At 42.7% G+C, this 17,414-nt stretch overlaps 1 protein-coding gene across 1 annotated transcript in view; it reads left to right on the top strand.

Annotated features, from left to right (window-relative positions):
* Nucleotides 1-17,414, top strand: part of CORIN (corin, serine peptidase) — a 121,480-nt gene continuing 104,066 nt past the window's right edge. Inside the window, exons 1-2 of the mRNA XM_030449768.1 lie at nt 1-180; nt 14,287-14,431. Of these exons, the coding sequence (XP_030305628.1) occupies nt 106-180; nt 14,287-14,431 (220 nt within the window). The 5' untranslated portion in view covers nt 1-105. The remainder of the gene's footprint in view (nt 181-14,286; nt 14,432-17,414) is intronic.

The raw sequence follows: 17,414 nt of genomic DNA, 5'->3' as shown, positions 1-17,414 counted from the left end.
CCCCCGCCCCGCAAGTGTGTGCGGGAGGCGGGCGGCCGCGGCTTGTTAGACACCGAGGTAGAGAAGGGTGTGTGGGGTGTGAGACACACCAGCAGCACCCAGAGCATGCTCTCCATGCAACAGTTTCCTGCCCTGCCTGCGGAGGAGGAGCGGTACCGGCAGGTTCTCTCCGCCAACCGGGTAAGGCGATCCCCAGGGCGCTCCCCTCCGCGCGTGGGGCCCCCTGGGGGACACGGGGCCGGGGGCGTGCGAGGGCGGCTGACTCCACCGCTCGGCGACCCCCGGGGTGCGGGCGGGGGGCAGCGCTTTCAGGGGGACACCTCCACCTCCTGCCGCCGCCGGGTGCCGGGCGGGAGAAGGGGAGCTCGCTCAGCCGCCGGCCCGGTGGGGAATCGCCGCGCACCGCCTGCGCTGCCGCTGCGGGGCCGAGCGGCAGGTAGCTCGGGAACGCGGAGAGGGGGCAAGCCCTGCTCCAAGCCCCGCGATCTGCAGTGGGCAAGGCAGACCCGGGGCTCGCAAGCAGAAACAGTGCCGTGTCCCGGGGAGTTGCAGTCTGGGGTGGCGGCCGGGGGCAAGTGTCCACTCGCTCCCAGCCTGCCCGTGGGGCCGTCCCACAGCGCTCCCGTGGCCAAACTCCCGATTGCGCGGCTGTGCGGGAGAAGCGCCGGAGATGGACGAGTTTGGGGCGCGGGATGTAGGTGAGTCGCAGTTAACGACGGGTCGTTATTCGCGTTTCGTGGAGAGCTTACCCGTGCCCTCGGTCCTCTCAGAAAGTCCACAGGGAAGATGAAGGGAGATGATGTGCCGATTAATTGCTCCGACGCTGGAAGGAGCGGGCAGGAGTCGCGCCATGCCCGACGGCAACAGGTCCGGCCAGGATTTGCAGGAGCAAAGTTTGGATTTGACCTCCGTCAGGTCGGCCGTGGCAGCTCTCCCGGCGGCCGGGCTCCTGGGAGACGACGCACCGTGACCTCGTCCTCGGTGCGGTAGCTGCCTCCCGGCAGCAGCGAGAGCTGGCTTCACCCTCCTGTCGGATGCACCCTGGGGGCGGGTGGAGGGGCTCCCCCCTTCCCCGCTGCCTCCCGACCGTCCGGCGGGATGGTACCGCATGGTACCGCTGCCAGCGGTGGCCATCCCACGGAGGGTCACAGAGAGGGTCAGTTAGTCCTTGCAGTGAGAAACAGCATACCTGGATGGCCTTAAGTGTCTGAAGGGAATAGCATGGGTGTTCCCAGTCTCCCAGTGCAGGCCCTGGGAAGAGGGATGAGGGGGGGCGGAGGAGCATGCCCTTATGGGAGATGCTGCACGGGAGGGGGGCCTTGTACGAGATGGCTGACGCGCTAGTGCGAGCCTGAGTGTCCCCTGGTGTCCCCGGTGCGGGTGATGCTGTCAGAGGAGGAAGCCCGTGAGGGGCCGCTGGTGAGGAGCGGGGCCAGGAGGCAGCTCAGCGGGCAGCGCTCACCGAGGCTGTGCCGGTGCCGAGCGGGAGCACCCAGCAGGGTGGCTGGCTCCTCTCTCTGCTCGCCGGGCTCTATACTTCGGAATACTTCAATAGTGTCGTTGCTCCACTTGATTTAAAATGCAGAATCCTTGGAAGCATTTCATGGCAGACGATTAACTAATTAACCAACCTTTTTTTTTTTATTATTTTATTTTTTTTATTAGCAGTCTTACTGAGATGGTGAAACTCTGAAGTGAAATCAAATATCTACAGCTTTTAATGCATTCACAGCATCTCTTGGGAAGGGTCATCTTTCAGCAGTAAAAATATGAGAATGTATTTTTCCATATGGCCACTTACACCCTTCCTATGTTCCTAAAAGATGGACCAGGCAGTGGGAGTTAAACTGTAATACTTTAGTTTTGTTTTCACAGTGGACACCTTAGTTAGTGATCTCTGTTATAGGCTTCTCAGGTACTGACACAGCATTGAATTAGTCCATCACTAATCCAAACAACTGTAAAGGAATAATACAAGGAAGTATAGAACTGCTCTTATTTATGTATCTGTAAAAACTGGTGACATCTCAGGAGTGTCTTGGACATCGAGGTTCTGCAGGAAGCTTCAGGCTTCTCTGGGGGGCAGGGGAATCCCAAACAATGTCCAAACTTCCCTTCAAAAGGAAGTGGTTGTGACATTTTTTCCCTCCTCCATCAGGCATTTATGGGCTATCCTGACAGCTGGGTTTTTCAGTCTTTGAGGGGAGCCTGGCCCTTCAGCCTCTCATATAATCATCACTCAGCAGTCACTTTCCTGAGGAGGCTCTCAGGGAGGTAAGCCAGGCAGCACAGCTCACTTGCCCAGATTAGAGGGATCTGTTGGTGATCTATTAATACACGATGGGACCATCAGGACAAAATATTGGTTTTCCCAAGGCTTTTGGAGTAGGGGCTATAAAATACTGAGAAAAAGGGTTCACTTCCTCTCCAGGAAGCTTTGTTGGAACTTAACAGTGTGCCTGTGTTAGATAACCTCAGCATGCAGTGAATCAAAAGTATAAGATGGTTTCAAATGTGTCATGATTGGAGATGTTCTGCAAAATGTGCAATGCACGTAGTGTAGTTTCATATATCTGTATCACTGGTTAGCTGCTAATTATGTATTAGATGATGTCTGCAGATGCAAATGAAAGCCAGGACTGTTAACAGTGCCAGTAATTATTTTAAAATGCAGGCCTACTTGAATGTAGGAGCTTTTTAAAAATTTTTTTGCTTTTGCTTTTTTTTTTTTTTTTCTGCTAAGCTGATATATATATATTTTGGTGTTACCATTCTACCCCTTGAGGAACATTACTATCCTGCCATTAGACTAAATACACATAAATCTACTAAAGCCAGATGCACAATTTCTCATCATTACTTGCATGTCCCAGCAAGGAGGGCATGCAGAGGCTGGGGTGGATAAGCACCCAGACAGGGATATCCTTTACCAGGAGTGGAATGGTGCACCAAGAGAAGGCATGGGAATGTTGAGATGGTTACATCTGGTGAAGAAGTTCAGCAGGTCCCAGTCTCACCTCTATTCAGATGCTCTAACCAACAAATACTGAACTCTAAATTAAACTTGTACACAAGTGGGAACACAGTGCTTTAGTTGGTGTGGCCTACTGGCTGTTTAGGGTCTGTAAGTCCTTGCCACACCTTGGCCTAGCAGATTCAGGCCATCCAAGTACAGCAGGTACTTCCTTAAGAGATGGGAACTGTGACTTTGACCCCACCTGGACCAGGAGGCCATGGATCATCTGCTTTCAGGCTGAACAGAATGTGGCAGCTACACACAATGGCACCATCTTTTTGGTGTGGTCAGTTTTTAAAAGGTGGGGGCTACCACTGCATTGTGTGGAAAGTGTTGAATCAGTGTGTCTGAGAAGGTGCTTGTAAGACCAAATGAATGACATGTTTCTAAATGCCAGCCAGCATTTGGCAGGGTCAGGTGTCAGGTCACTTGCAGCAGGACAGTTCTAGGCTTGCACAGGTAGCCTTGACCCTTTCAAATGTGGGAGCCAGACATCTCATGAGCTTTAAGTATCTTTAGGACAAAGCAGCTAAACAGCAGGGCTTGAGGGGGGCAATCTGATTGCAGTTTGAAATACTGGTATTGTTACTTTGTCCCTATGCCTTTTCCTACCAAAAAGAAACATCTCATAAATGGCAGTCTGGGTGAGTACAGTACTTCAGGGCCAGGGGAGGAAGGTGGATTATATCCCCTGATGAAATGACAAATTGTCACATTAAAAGGAAAGCTTAAATCCTCCTTGAAAAGGCTTTCACACACAGAACAACCTCTGAAGACAAGAGATCAGACAGCTTTCGTGTTGACTACCCTCATTGCCTCTGTGTTTTTAATTTGTAGTGACCCTCTTAAACTAATTTTTTCATGAGAGGGTATACAGTTTCATCTGGAACTTTCCTGAGTCTCAGTCTGGATGCTTAAGAGCCTCTTCCACTTGCTGGGATCTGTAACATGAGGAGTTAATATGTGAAGTGGATCCTAACTTCCTGAGAGGCTGCATATCATAGAATCGTAGAATGTTTTTGGCTGGAAAGGATCTTAAAGACCATCCAGATCCAACCTCCCCTGCTTTGGCAGGACACCCACAGGTTTGTCAAAGCCTCATCCAGCCTGGCCGTGAACAATTCTAAAGATGAGGCATGGAGAAGCACGGAGGGAAAAGAGGGAAGGAAGAGAGCGTGTGCCTTGCCTGCGTGGCTTGTCTCTTTCCTTGTGTCCGGCCAGCCCGGCTGCTCTCTGTTCCCAGGCGGTGCAGAGGGAGGAGCGGTGCGGGCTGGCAAGCGCGGGACAGGCTGGGAGTGCTGCGGGATTCCCCCGCCACAGCCGCCTTGCCCGGCTGTGCTGAGGGACGGGCTGGGGGAACTCGTTTGCGGATGCCTCTCCTAATCCTCAGCACCGCGACAGAATATGATGCCCATCGCATCCCTTCCCTCTGTCCCCCGCCCCTCTATAAATAACTCTTGCTGGGTTGACCTGTCAGATTCCGCTGGCAAAGCGGATCCCTTGACCCGAGCCGCCTGCAGTGGAAAGTCTGAATGCAAAAAATACCGTAGTAAAAATAGAGCGACCGGGTAGCCCCTCCGGCAGGTCCTAGCGCCGGGGCCCACGAGCTTTGGGGGCCGCACCAGCCCGGCCGCTCACGGCTCCCCGCGGAGCTGGCGGCGGTCCGGAGAGCTTCCCGAAGCGTCCACATCCCTGTGCCCTCCGCTGCCCTAAAGCTGACTTCTCCCTTTTCAGCTGTCAGACAGAAGCGTAATTCATTTCTGCTACTCTGTTGTGGGACTGATAGTTCCCTTCCAAGCGGTGCTTTTAATTTTGGCTTTTCTTTCTCAGCACCAAACATGAAACAGATAGGAATAAAGGTTTAATATGCTAAATGTAAAACTAATAATGGGGTGATAATCGAGGAAGAGCTTGCTGCTTCAAAAAGAGGCAAGAATCTTGCCACATCAGAAGTCCAAATGAGATTTTGTCCATGCATACCTTGTGCAGAAGACTACTCCCCAGCAGGAATGGATTCTTCTGAGCTGTGGTTTCAAGCGACTATAATTTGAAGCATTGCTTGTAATTATTTGTTTATGTATATGGTGGTTGTTTTTTTTTGTTTTGTTTTGTTTTTCCCCTGGTTGTTTTATCTCTGAAATCTGAATATCTGGTGGTAGAAGCCAGTGACAGATTCCAGAAAGTGTCATCTGATAGCTGCTGTCACCTGGCCCTCAGCACCCACTGGAGCGTGGTCTTCCTGGATGTGGTGGTGGTGTGGCTCAGTACAGGGGAGAGAAAACAGTAAGAATGAAGCTGAGGAAGCTCATGTGTAGAAGGTCAGTGGGCGATCACTTACCCAGTTACTGCTCAGGGAAAAGGTGACTTGACTGGAGGTTTTATTTATTACTGATCAATATAAATATTAAATGGCTGATTCAGGTGTTGGGAAACAAAAGTAAAGCATTACAACACCTGGGCAAAATGCCTCTTGTAGCAGAATGTGTAGAGGAATGGCCTGAACATGCATACACAGCCCCATGTTTGAGGCACTCAGGTGCTAATTACGAGGTGTGAGGTGTGAGCTTGTGTTAAGCCCACCTGTGTTAAGCCCACCTCTGCCCAATTAGGGTTTGCCTCAGCTGCGCATGGGCAGGATTGGGGGCCAATAAAAGGGGAGCTTCCCAATGCACACTCAGCTCACTCTTGAGCAGCCAAAGGAGGAGGTTGGCTGAGTCTGAAGGCAGCAAATATGGGAGCACTGTTTGTGCACCTTGGTGAGAACACCTCTTTGACATTGGAGCGCCGTACCCCAAGGAAGGTTTGCCCGTCTGTACCTGTCTACAGCCTCTCCTTTACAATTCCCAGGCTTGCTTCAGACTCCTCCTGCCTCATTATTGCTGGACGTGGCACTCAATCTGTTCAATAAGGCAAGAAATGGTGCAGGGGAGGACTGTGGTTCTCTGCTTCTTCTTCTCACTCTTATTCTACTCTTATGTGGATCCTCCATGGGCTACAGTCCTTTGGGGAATATCTGCTCCACTGTGGAGCACCTACTCTTCTGACCTTGGTGTTGTGGTTTTTCTGGTGTCTTCTCAGTAGGGCCACTTCTCATTAAGGCTGCTCCTTAGTTGTTCCACTGCCAGCAGCTTGCCACTTATACCGTGGCATGAGCTTGGGAAAGTGTCTTTGCTCATAACTGGGCAAAGTGACAGTGTTACCTCCATGGTTTTCTACTTTCTGTGTCCCTTGTCCCTGATCCCCAAATCATGAAGGGATGAATTGAATCCAGCTGTCCTTCAGTTCCTTTTATCCATCTCTGTCATTAGAGTGGAACACCTGCAGCATCTGCTTCTTTGGGTGCCACACAGGTTATAATTATTTTGTTAATACTCTTGTCAGCATTAGGTAGGTTTTAGTGCTTTGCAGGGTAGCAAGTGAAAAGAGGCTGGAAATCAAATACTGCCAGAGCTACATTGAAATGGTCAATTTTATGCTTTGATGATTCAAGCCCTGCCCTTTGTTGCAAAGCATGTTTTCCACATCAGTATGTATTATGTGGTAACAAAGCTTTGTGGGGTTGGAGGTCTTTTGTTTGTCTTTTTCCAAAGAGAAAGCAGAAATTGAGGCAGTTTAAAAGCAGTTTCCTCATAGAGTAATCCATGGGGCACAACTCCTGTAAGCCGGTCAGGAAGAAGACTGTCAGGTTGCATCATTGCAGGTACTCCTGTAAGCTACTGCTCTTCCTGAATTCCAAGGTTTAGTTTCTCTTGCAGAAGCAATGTCTTCTATATTGAACATTTAGGTCATCTTCACCCAGTCCTTAGGGAAAATGAAGGTAGATACAAGTTTCCTTCTTTGGGAGTGGATCAGACTGCATCTATTCCAATTCACGTGTTACAGTTCAGAGAGGGCTCAAGATCAATGCACAGTGGATGGTGCTCATGCTTTGGGACCAGCTGGGCAGTGGTTGTCAAAGTCTGTTTTTGTTTCTTCTTTTCCTCAAACCTGTAATGCTCAGTTCTGCCATTTACAGAATCTAGTGGTTTAAAAAACTACTATGCTAGAATCTTCCATGTCTGATCTGTTAGATTCCAGAGAGATTTCACTTAACAGTGATTTAACAGTCAGAGTAATTGCCCAGAGCAGTTGCCTTTGCTTGTGACCTTAAAGAGCTCCTAGTTTGAGAATAGCCTATGTTGTCACTCGGATATTACTGAAAATTACTTGAATGTGTCTTGTACTCAGGAAGCATTTTCTAGGAAGACAGGCTCATTATTCCCCTTTCTGCCTGTGAATGAAGCAGTAAGAAATCACTTATGTGATTCTTACATTGTTCATCTCATTAGATTTTAGAAAGCATTCAGGGCATTCTCCTGGAAATAAAACCATGAGTTAGCTTTGAAGAGCTTTCTGTCTTGCTTCTCTCAGATCTTTTGCTGTGTGGATTATCTTGCCTATGTTAAAGCTGGCCCAGAACCGGTGGGACTTGGAGACTATAGAAGCAGAACATGCTACACTCTGTCCCCAGACTGCATTTTCCCATCTTCAGGAAGAAACACAGCTAAACCCAGCTTGCTTTAACAGCCTGTTTGTTTTTGCTACCATGCAGTGCTGAGGCATGGCTGAGGGACAGATTACTGTTTAAAAGATGCTGGTTCTGATCATGTATAAATATTGTCTAATTGGATAATGTATCTGAAAGAATAGCAGGAAATGTAAAATAAATAGCCATTTTTGCTGCGGTACCAAGAGAATTAAGGAACATTTCTAAGCTTTGGGTTGTCCCTGCTCTTGCCATTTTAAGCGTGTAAGTTTAAATAATTTGTAGGGCATGTAGACTAGAAGAAAGTCAGTCTGAAATTATGACTGAATGTGTTTATAAGTTATGAACAATTCTCCTTTTCCCTGTAAAATCAAAGTATGTGGAATAGTGTTGATAGTGATCTGTAAGGGCAAAGAACCCAGATGGTTTTTATTTGCTTTTTCCTCATCACATACAGGATTATTATGTGACTTGGAGATTTCCAAAGAAAATGTGAATGGGAGGAAAACTGGCATCCATTCTAAAGATGGCAATTAAACTGAATAGTCCTAGCCACAAACACAGTAGGATTTTTCTTCTTTGACAACATAATTCACCAGGTTATTGTTTCTGTTACTTAGATAGAAGTTTTTATCCCCCAAAACCTTGTTATTCGTAAACCTTTGATGCTCTATCAAAATTATATTCAAAAGCCTACACCAGTATAAATGCCTTTTTGTTGATGCCTTAATGTTGAGTTTTCTGTATCAGCTTGTTATTTCATAACTTTAACAGTAACAAATAGGTTTAATCTCTGGTCACCTCTTCAGTTACTTCTGTCAAGATGTCCTGGTAGTTTCAAAAAATATCCTTCTCTTTATTTTCTCCCACTGAAGCAAAATGTTCACAGATTACATGTTTCTGAACAAAGTGGTATCCTACTGAAAAATGAATGAGTTGACTCTAAATTTTATAGGTGGAAGGTTATTGACTTGTGAGACATTATGTAAGCCCATTTTCATCTTTGGGAAGAGGATAAGTAAATATCCAGCTATTCTATGTCCTTTCCTTTTATTATTGCTGCTGCTCTTATTATTGGTCCAAGTGTTAGTACCTTTTTATTCACAATTCAGGAAAAAATCAGTAGTGCAAAGTAAGTATTATGTTCAAATTCACGATTTTAGTTTCTTCTAGGCACATGTTTATATTGTAAGAATATTCCATATGTTTTAGAGAAAAATGATTAAGAAATGCATGAAATATAAGGGGACAAATGCTTTTAAGAAGATTCCTGCCATTCATTTAGCTTGCGTTCCAGTTTAACACCCAGTTAGTATTACTGGAAAATTCAGATTTTGTATAGGTGAAGTAATGCAGGTGGCACATGTATCATGTACTGGTCATCTTCAAGTTCAGAAGGCTAAGCCTACTGATCAGGCATTATCAGGAGAAGAAAAAAAAAAAAGTTCAGCTATAAGGTCTAATTGTCTTATGGGTTAGGGCTTCTGGTGGGATTTCTACACAGACAGTGTACTGGCATCATGGGAGTTGATAAAGTCACAGGAGCTGACAACAGGGCACTTGCCTCAACATCAGAAGGTGAAAGGTAAGGATATGGAAAGAACTGCAGATAGTTTTCATAATCTAACATTTTCCATATATGAACTATTGCTTGGCTGGGTAGTAGATCCCTCAATGGTAATATGCGGACCCCTGTTTACTGCCCCCTAATGACAATCTTCCTGCATTTCATGGTAGTTCCTATCTTTCAACTTCTTTCCAGCATAAACACTGCATAGTACTTTAGTCTATGGCTTGTTTAAGGTATTTTGACGTGTCTGATTCAAAACTGTCTTCTAAATTTCTTTGTAGAGACCCATCCTGCATAGAAGGTACTGAGAGTAGGCTGTTAGCCCTAGTGAGAAGTCTTTATGGGGAGAGCATCTGCAAGGTTTGTGGTGACAACAGCAGGAGATATTTTTGTCAAGTGCTTATGCCATTATTCAGTCTGTTTTATAGACTAGTAAGTTGGATACTTTTTCTGTCTAAAAGGAAAATTTTCATGATACCATAGGCTTTCCACCCATAGATGTTATTATCTGTCATTTCTGTGCTTTAATATGACAGGCATGTTATTGAAGTAACACCCATGAGATCAAATTCTTCTGTATCTGGCAGAAGATGAACTGTAAATTTTAGTCCAATGAATTTTTTAGTCTTTCTGTAGTCAGATGGAGCTGTATTTTTTTTTTTCTTTTTTCCTGCCTTTGCTGTTTCAGAAAATCAACTGTTGAGCACGCTGGTCCAGCAGTCCTAGATAGGCCTAGGAATTTTTAAAAATATCTGCACTGAAAGCAGCTCAGAATTACTTCATGGTGGGTTTTTTTATTGCAGTCATTACTGAAATAATGGCTCTCAGGTAAATGGCATTTTGTTAAGGATTGAATTTTTTAGCTGTCAGAATAGATTATCTGACCTTTTAAGTGTCCTGTATTCCAGCTATATTCTCATTTAATACAAAACATTATTGTATTAAAAGCAAATGACTTGTTGACTTGAAAACCGAACACTGACATTTCCTAGCTACAGTGCACATAGGACTTAATTCAAAAAGCCTTTGTTGAACTGAGTTTTCTAACAACAGTGGTAGGGAGGGAACTTGCACCAGTATTCTTTAAGTACTGAGAATGTTTTAATCTGGTGCTGGGCTAAATCTAGTTTATACCACAATCACCAGCATTTTGGGTTGGTTTCTTGCAGTCTGCCCTCAAATTTCTGCTTCTAAGTCTTCTTGCCATTGCTTCGGAAAGCAATATATCTGTAAGGTACCACAGTCTTTCAGACTTAGATAATGTTTCAGAGAAACTATTGACTGCAGGGAGTTGTAGGAGATGGGTTTCTTGTCTTGGTCACTAACCTGGAAACTTGAAGTGAGCCAAGTGAATAATCAGGTAACACTCCTGTTTCCTTTTTTCTCTGAAGATTCTGTTATTTATGCTTTTAGTCCCTTATTTATTCCTCTGTTCCCTTTTATATTAGAGAGGAGAGAGCATGTCTGAAGTTTATGCATATACCACTGGCATACTAGAGCACTTAAAACTGCTGCATATCTTCTTTGTCTATTGCAATATCTGGTGGCAAGAGGAAAATAAACAGTATCAGGGAATATATTAAGAGTAGGTATAATGCATTTATGTTGGTCTATAGGATGCTTTCGTTAAATTCTCACTGATGATAGAGGAACAGTTATCACTGTCTTCAGTTTTACTTCACGTTCACCATGGATAACGATGGAAAAAACTCACATAGATGTCCAAATGACAGAAAATTGGAAAAGTTAAGTTTATGCTTGCTATATCATGGGTGATAATTTTAAATAGGTTTATTGTTTTTCATTAGGTCTTTTTCTGTAGAAAAAAATACAATTTGCTATTTAGCTGCCTATAAATATTTACTTTGCTATTGCACAAAACTAGCAGTTTGTGGTGTTTAGAGAAGCATGTCTTTCACAATCCAACATTCTTTTCTTGAGCAGTCACTGAAAGCAAATTTGGATACAACAGTCCCTTTTAAAATCTGTGGTAAGTAAGTTGTCAGTGCAAAGGTTGAGGTTTATTGTTGCTTTCAGGAGCTGACAAGAAAGGAAATGTTTGAGGTTCTCCTTTAGTATGAACATTTCCCTGAAGTAGCTAGTATCCACAGTGCCAATAGACTTTAGAAAAAAATTTCTCACAGAAAGAACACAAGAAGCTCACTGTTTTCATTGGCACACATTTAATGTTTCTCTTAGGTTAACTCTGAGGCATCTGTACAGCAGTGGTGGTAACACTGCTCTTCAGTTATACACTTGTCCTTGGCATGATTAAGATCTCATGGACCTCCAAAATATTCAACATCAACTCCTCCTCACAAGAGTAAAAATAATTAACCTAGTGATTAATACAGTTTCTCTGTGTTTACTTAATTATTGGAGAATACAGTTTTGTGGTTTTCTGATAATGCAAGTTTTTTACTCCTAAGATGACAACTGTAGAGTTGTGGGTCAGCAATCACTTTGCATTAGACTGGGTGGGCCTAGGCCCTTTTGCTTGGGATTTGTAAGAAATGCATCCTGTTTGGGAGTCATTCCTTTAGGAAAATGAGCTGGATTAGATGTTTATTTGTCTGTAAGAAACAGAGAGTCACCTCCTAAGTAATCACTGGGCTATGTAATGATGGTCCTGCTCCCTATTATCTGGTCTAGCAGAACTGGTTTTTGTTTTTTCTTTTTTTTTCAGTGTTCAGTGTCATGACTTTAAGGAATAGTGTGTTTTGACTGAGAAGGAGTCTATGTTCAGGTGGTTGTGATACTCTACTGAATTGTAGATCTAATTTTTAACTTCTTAAGAAGAGAGAATTGAACTCAACAGCCTTGTTTCCTGTGGGAGCACTGTAACCACTGCAATGGCAGAAAGGGCAATTTTATGTCTTTTTTTTTTTTTCTGTCTGCGCTTTTGAAAGTAGTTATGTTAACTGGGTTTTGAGATACTTATTCATAACAGAGTGATTCTATTCCTCTGTTACCTGCACAGACACCTCCCAAGGGAGCCTTGTACAGTCTGTGCAAATCAAGGTTATGAAATTAGGGGAAGCCTGCCATGAGTAGCTGCTAAGCTGCTATATTCCAACATGACCAGAAGCAAAACTTTAGGCAGGTTTTGAGGACTTCATTATGAAAGATCAGGCAAGTGTGGAGTGCAGGAAATTACATAGTTAAGCAGGAATTGTCTAAGTATCACTTAGATTTTTGTTGCTAAAAGTCACCAAAATCCTTATCTCTATCTTTGCCAGGATATTTGAGGTGTTACTTGTGGGTAAGGAGAGTAATTTAGCTGCAATATTGCTAAACCTTGGATTGCAGCATTTTCAAATTCTGAAAAAGTTGTTGATTAAGAAAAACACTTCTGACAAACTTTCTTTACATTTTTCTTGTTGTGGGAAATGGTTATGGTCAGCTAACAGACCTTAATTCACCCAGGCTGTACCTTTTCAGCAGAGACAGCTACCACTCATATTTTTTCTCTGAGCTGGCTGTTCCAGATGTTCAGATAACTCATCTTATTATTATGTTGTTCAGATAACTCAGATATTCTTTAAGCTGACCATCAACTTAGATCCTGCTTGCTAGATAATCCCAGTAGCAGGACAGTGTTGAGAGTGAATGACTGGAATAGGAAGAAGATTACCAACTGAGACAGTGCTGACACCTCACACCACACTGGTACCCCTATGTCTTTTCATTGTTACCTGGTCTTGTCTTTGAATACTGAAAGCAGCATAAAGGAGTGATATGGGAGAAGGTCAGATAACATGTGATGCTTAGCAGTATCAGAAATGGTACTTGCAACAGCAAAGGTGAAATTTTCTTAATTTCTCCTGTCTGTACAGTATCAGAGATAGATGATAATTCCAGTATTATCAGCAAAGAAGTTTTGCTTACAAATAGCCTTTGTGCCATGCTGCAACAAGAAACGTTGCAGAATCATGGAAAACTATGTTGTAAATCCTACTTATGCCTACAGTCTTCTCAGTCAAGGCAGTAAAGTGAGCAGGAAGTTTGGAGGTGGGGGTACAAATGTAGTCTCTGTGCAGTAATTCCGGAAGAAATAACATCTTTCATTTGTGCCAGTCAGGGTGGTAAACTGTTATCACAGAACAGTACTTAGAGCAGAGCAAGATGAAGAGATAACCCACAGAGAGTGGAATTTAGAAGAGTAATAATTATGCATGTTGCAGACCTCAGTCTCTGGAGGTTCTTTAGGGAGAGGCTGTCAAGGTAATGGATGCGTTTATGCTCTTGTGTTCTGTCACAACCAACCTCAGCGTGAGTGATCTTCCTGTCTTTTGGAAGACATCTGGAATTAATAATCCCGTCATCCAGTTTCATCTTATGATGGGGAAAATTGTAATTTTTCTTAGTCAATTTGGAATAAAGAAGCATTAACTTTATAACAGTTTCAATCTTGCTTAAAATATTGATTTGGCATTTTGGTTTAGTTTCTGTTCAAAAAGTGAAACATTTTTTCAGTATATGGGACCACAGCCTTACTGGAGTTATGTTTAAAAAGATATATTAAATACATATTTAAGCTTTTGCAAAGGTTTGGATTTTTGTACTTAGCTCAGTTGAATTCAGAAAACAATTCTCTTTTCGTCTGTATTCCACTTATAGAACAGAAAATACTAATTGCAAACTCTACAGAATACTACAATATGTTATTATTTAAAGTACTTAAAAAATGAGGCAGCATTATATTCCATATAATAAGTGGAACAGTTCTTACCATTTCTACTGTCGCTTAAAGATTATAACAATTGCTTGATTCCTTATAAAAAGAAACTTGTGAACATGGAGCTCTTGAGTAATTAGTAATGTATTATTTGTTTATTATAATAAACTGTATTTTGCCTTAATGCTGAAATTTATTATGTGCCTTCCATTTTTTCACATGAAATGCCTATTGAACTTCTAGTTCACAAGAAGTGTTTAGAAATTGCAATGAGGGTGTAAGTCTGCATATAATGAGTGAACTAAACCAGGCTGTATGGATTAAACTGGGCTGTTCAGCAAAATGAAAGTTTACATACAACCTTTAAGATACTAAAAGCCAACTATAGCATGAATTAAAATCCCATAGCAGTCTGTGTAAGGAGGTGGACTGCTATGGGAAACACAGGAGTTACTAAAGACACCAGAATAATGAAACTGTGCTCTTCTGTTTTTCAGGTCTTAGGAACAGATGAGGATAATATGGGGGATGGTTGCTCTCAGAAACTTGCTTCTGCCAAGTTCCTTCGACTTCTGCTCCTAATACTGATTCCCTGCATCTGTGCCCTTATCCTTTTGTTGGTGATCCTGCTTACTTTTGTAGGTGAGTGCTAATGGAGTAAATTAAGACAGAATTAAAAGGTAACAATTTATAAAGAAATTTTTTTCTTTTTTAAAGCCTTCCCTTTATTACTTTTAGAGAAGCTGACATATCACTAAATTGCTTCAACTACAAAATGAGAAAGAAAGATGGTAATGCTATGTTAAGGGGTTACTTTCTTAGAAAAAAATCTGTTCTACTTTCAGTGCTGAGAGTTTCTGGGATTTATTTTTTTTTTTATTAAGGAGAATATTTTCTACTTGAGCTTCTTTAAGTACTTCAGAAGCACATCTCCTAAGAAGTGAAGTATGAGGTATATAGATATAAATCTATTTTCCTATTTTAAACTAGCACATTCAATACACATCATACAATCCAATAGCAAGCACGGGAGGAAACTAAGCATGTCTCAACAGCACCTTCAGCACTGTCAAAATTGAGACAAATCTCTTTTCTCAGTTCACTGTGTAAAGGATTTGCAGCAAGAAGCTGTAGGAAAGCTAAAAACCAAAACAAAACCAAAACCAAGGCTGGTGAATGTTATCATAGAATCATAGAATTGGCTGGGTTGGAAGGGACCTCAGAGATCATTGAGTCCAACCCTTTTACCACCGTTGCGGTTGCTAGAGTATGGCACTGACTGCCACATCCAGTCTCTTTTTAAATATCTCCAGGAATGGAGAATCCACTTCTTCCCTGGGCAGCCCATTCCAATGCCGGATCACTCTCTCCGTAAAGAAATTCTTTCTAATATCTAACCTAAATTTCCCCCGGCACAACTTAAGACCCTGCCCTCTTGTCTTGTTGAAAGTCGTCTGGCAAAAGAGACCAACGTCCACCCGGTTACAACCTCCTTTCAGGGAGTTGTAGAGAGTGATGAGCTCTCCCCTGAGCCTCCTCTTCTCCAGGCTGAACAGTCCCAGCTCCCTCAGCCTCTCCTCATAGGATCTGTGCTTGAGTCCTTTCACCAGCCTGGTTGCCCTCCTTTGGACCTGCTCCAGGACCTCGATATCCTTCCTGAACTGGGGGTCCCAGAACTGGACACAGGACTCGAGGTGTGGCCTCACCAGTGCTGAGTACAGGGGCAGAATCACTTCCTTGGACCTGCTGGCGACGCTGTTCCTGATCCATGCCAGGATGCCATTGGCTTTCTTGGCCACCTGGGCACACTGCTGGCTCATGTTCAGCTTCCTGTCAATCCAGACTCCCAGGTCCCTTTCTGCCTGGCTGCTCTCCAGCCACTCTGTCCCCAGCCTGTAGCGCTGCAATGGTTATGATGGGCAAGTCATGTGATGTATCCTTAGAAACACTCTGAAGTGGATTAACATCAAGTAAGTCTGGCAATTAGGAAATATGATGCCATTCAATTTGCTTTCCTTGTGTTTAGCATTCCATTTCTGTCCTTCATATCCTCTGCCCTAGATTTTCACTCGTTAGTGAGAAAGCAGATAAAGAAGCAGGTGTATTTGTCAGCTCTACTTAGTCTCCTCTGAAGCAGGTATTGACATGACACTCGAAATGTATGAAAATCTCTGGGAAAATGGGACCTGTTCTGATCAGGACTATCTCCTCCCTAGTCAGTGTAATTACTGTAAGATGAAGAATAAGGTTTGGTGTTATTACTCAAGTCTAAAACTGGCAAAGCTCTTTTCAGCATCTTTTGAATTAGCATGATTGTAATTTAGTATTCTTTTAGCTCAGTTAGCTGCTTTCATTTTATGAGCATTGATAGCCTGGAAACAAATATATCTCTTGATTGCAATTAAATGAATAAACTCTGGGGGCATCTTTAAAATCTGTGTAATATATTATGGTATCTGCTATTTACTCAGAATATATTACATCCATAATAGTAGTTCATATTAATTTTAGAACAATAATCAATGAATTCTTACTGTGTGATATTGGTATCATGACTCAAAATGTAAAAAATGAGTTGATACTCATACACAAATATTTTTATATAGAAAATGTATCTCTTATTTTTTCACAAAATAGAGGAGTTAAATTTGGTTGTCATTCTATTATCTTTCACTGGTGCTTAAAAAATAGAGAACTCCAGTATATCATTTATCACCTTATGAACTATTTTGATTTGACTAGGGTAACAATCTCACTAGAAAAATAGGCTTTTAATATTTTTCAAGGAAGTGTTTGTTTCCTGTGGTAAATATGTAGGTAATTATTCTTTCTGTTCTGTAATATTTTGTAATTAAATGAGGCATATACATGTGAAAAAGTACATCTTAGCACTTTCTTATTCAGTCTCCCTACATCTGTTTTGTTGCCTGTATATCATTAGAATTTCTGACGTTGAAAAAACTGAAAAGCTGGTGTGGGTGGAAGGAGACAGAGCAGTACAGTTGTGTTGTAGTAATAGAGAATATTGTACTTGAGGTGTGTCCTGGGGGCCTCTTCTTAGGATATGTAATTAATCAACCTTTCAAAAATTATTTACCATCAAAGTATTCAAGATGCAAAGCTTTTGAAATTGTGTTCAAAAACAAAGGACAAAACAAATTATCAGTACAGATATATGTTATTTTGACTAAAGATACAGGAGACTGTCATGGTCCATAGAAGAAAATATCAAGTATTTACACTCTGGCTCTGTAACTCTTTCCTTTTAAAATGGTGAGATGTAAGATTACCTTCAATTTGTGCTCAAGTTTGTAGTTAGTGTCCCATTTTGCTTACAGTGAAAAACAATTTTTAAGTGATAGTTTGCAAGTATTACAGAGGTGACAATTAAAGCGGTGTTCTAAAGCGGTGTTCTAAAGCGGTGTTCTAAAGCGGTGTTCTAAAGCGGTGTTCTAAAGCGGTGTTCTAAAGCGGTGTTCTAAAGCGGTGTTCTAAAGCGGTGTTCTAAAGCGGTGTTCTAAAGCGGTGTTCTAAAGCGGTGTTCTAAAGCGGTGTTCTAAAGCGGTGTTCTAAAGCGGTGTTCTAAAGCGGTGTTCTAAAGCGGTGTTCTAAAGCGGTGTTCTAA

The sequence above is a fragment of the Calypte anna genome, chromosome 4A (assembly GCF_003957555.1).
Source record: "Calypte anna isolate BGI_N300 chromosome 4A, bCalAnn1_v1.p, whole genome shotgun sequence".
NCBI classification, from domain to species: Eukaryota; Metazoa; Chordata; class Aves; order Apodiformes; family Trochilidae; genus Calypte; species Calypte anna.
Note: the sequence above shows the minus strand (reverse complement) of the source record. Positions and strands in the feature narration are given on the sequence as shown.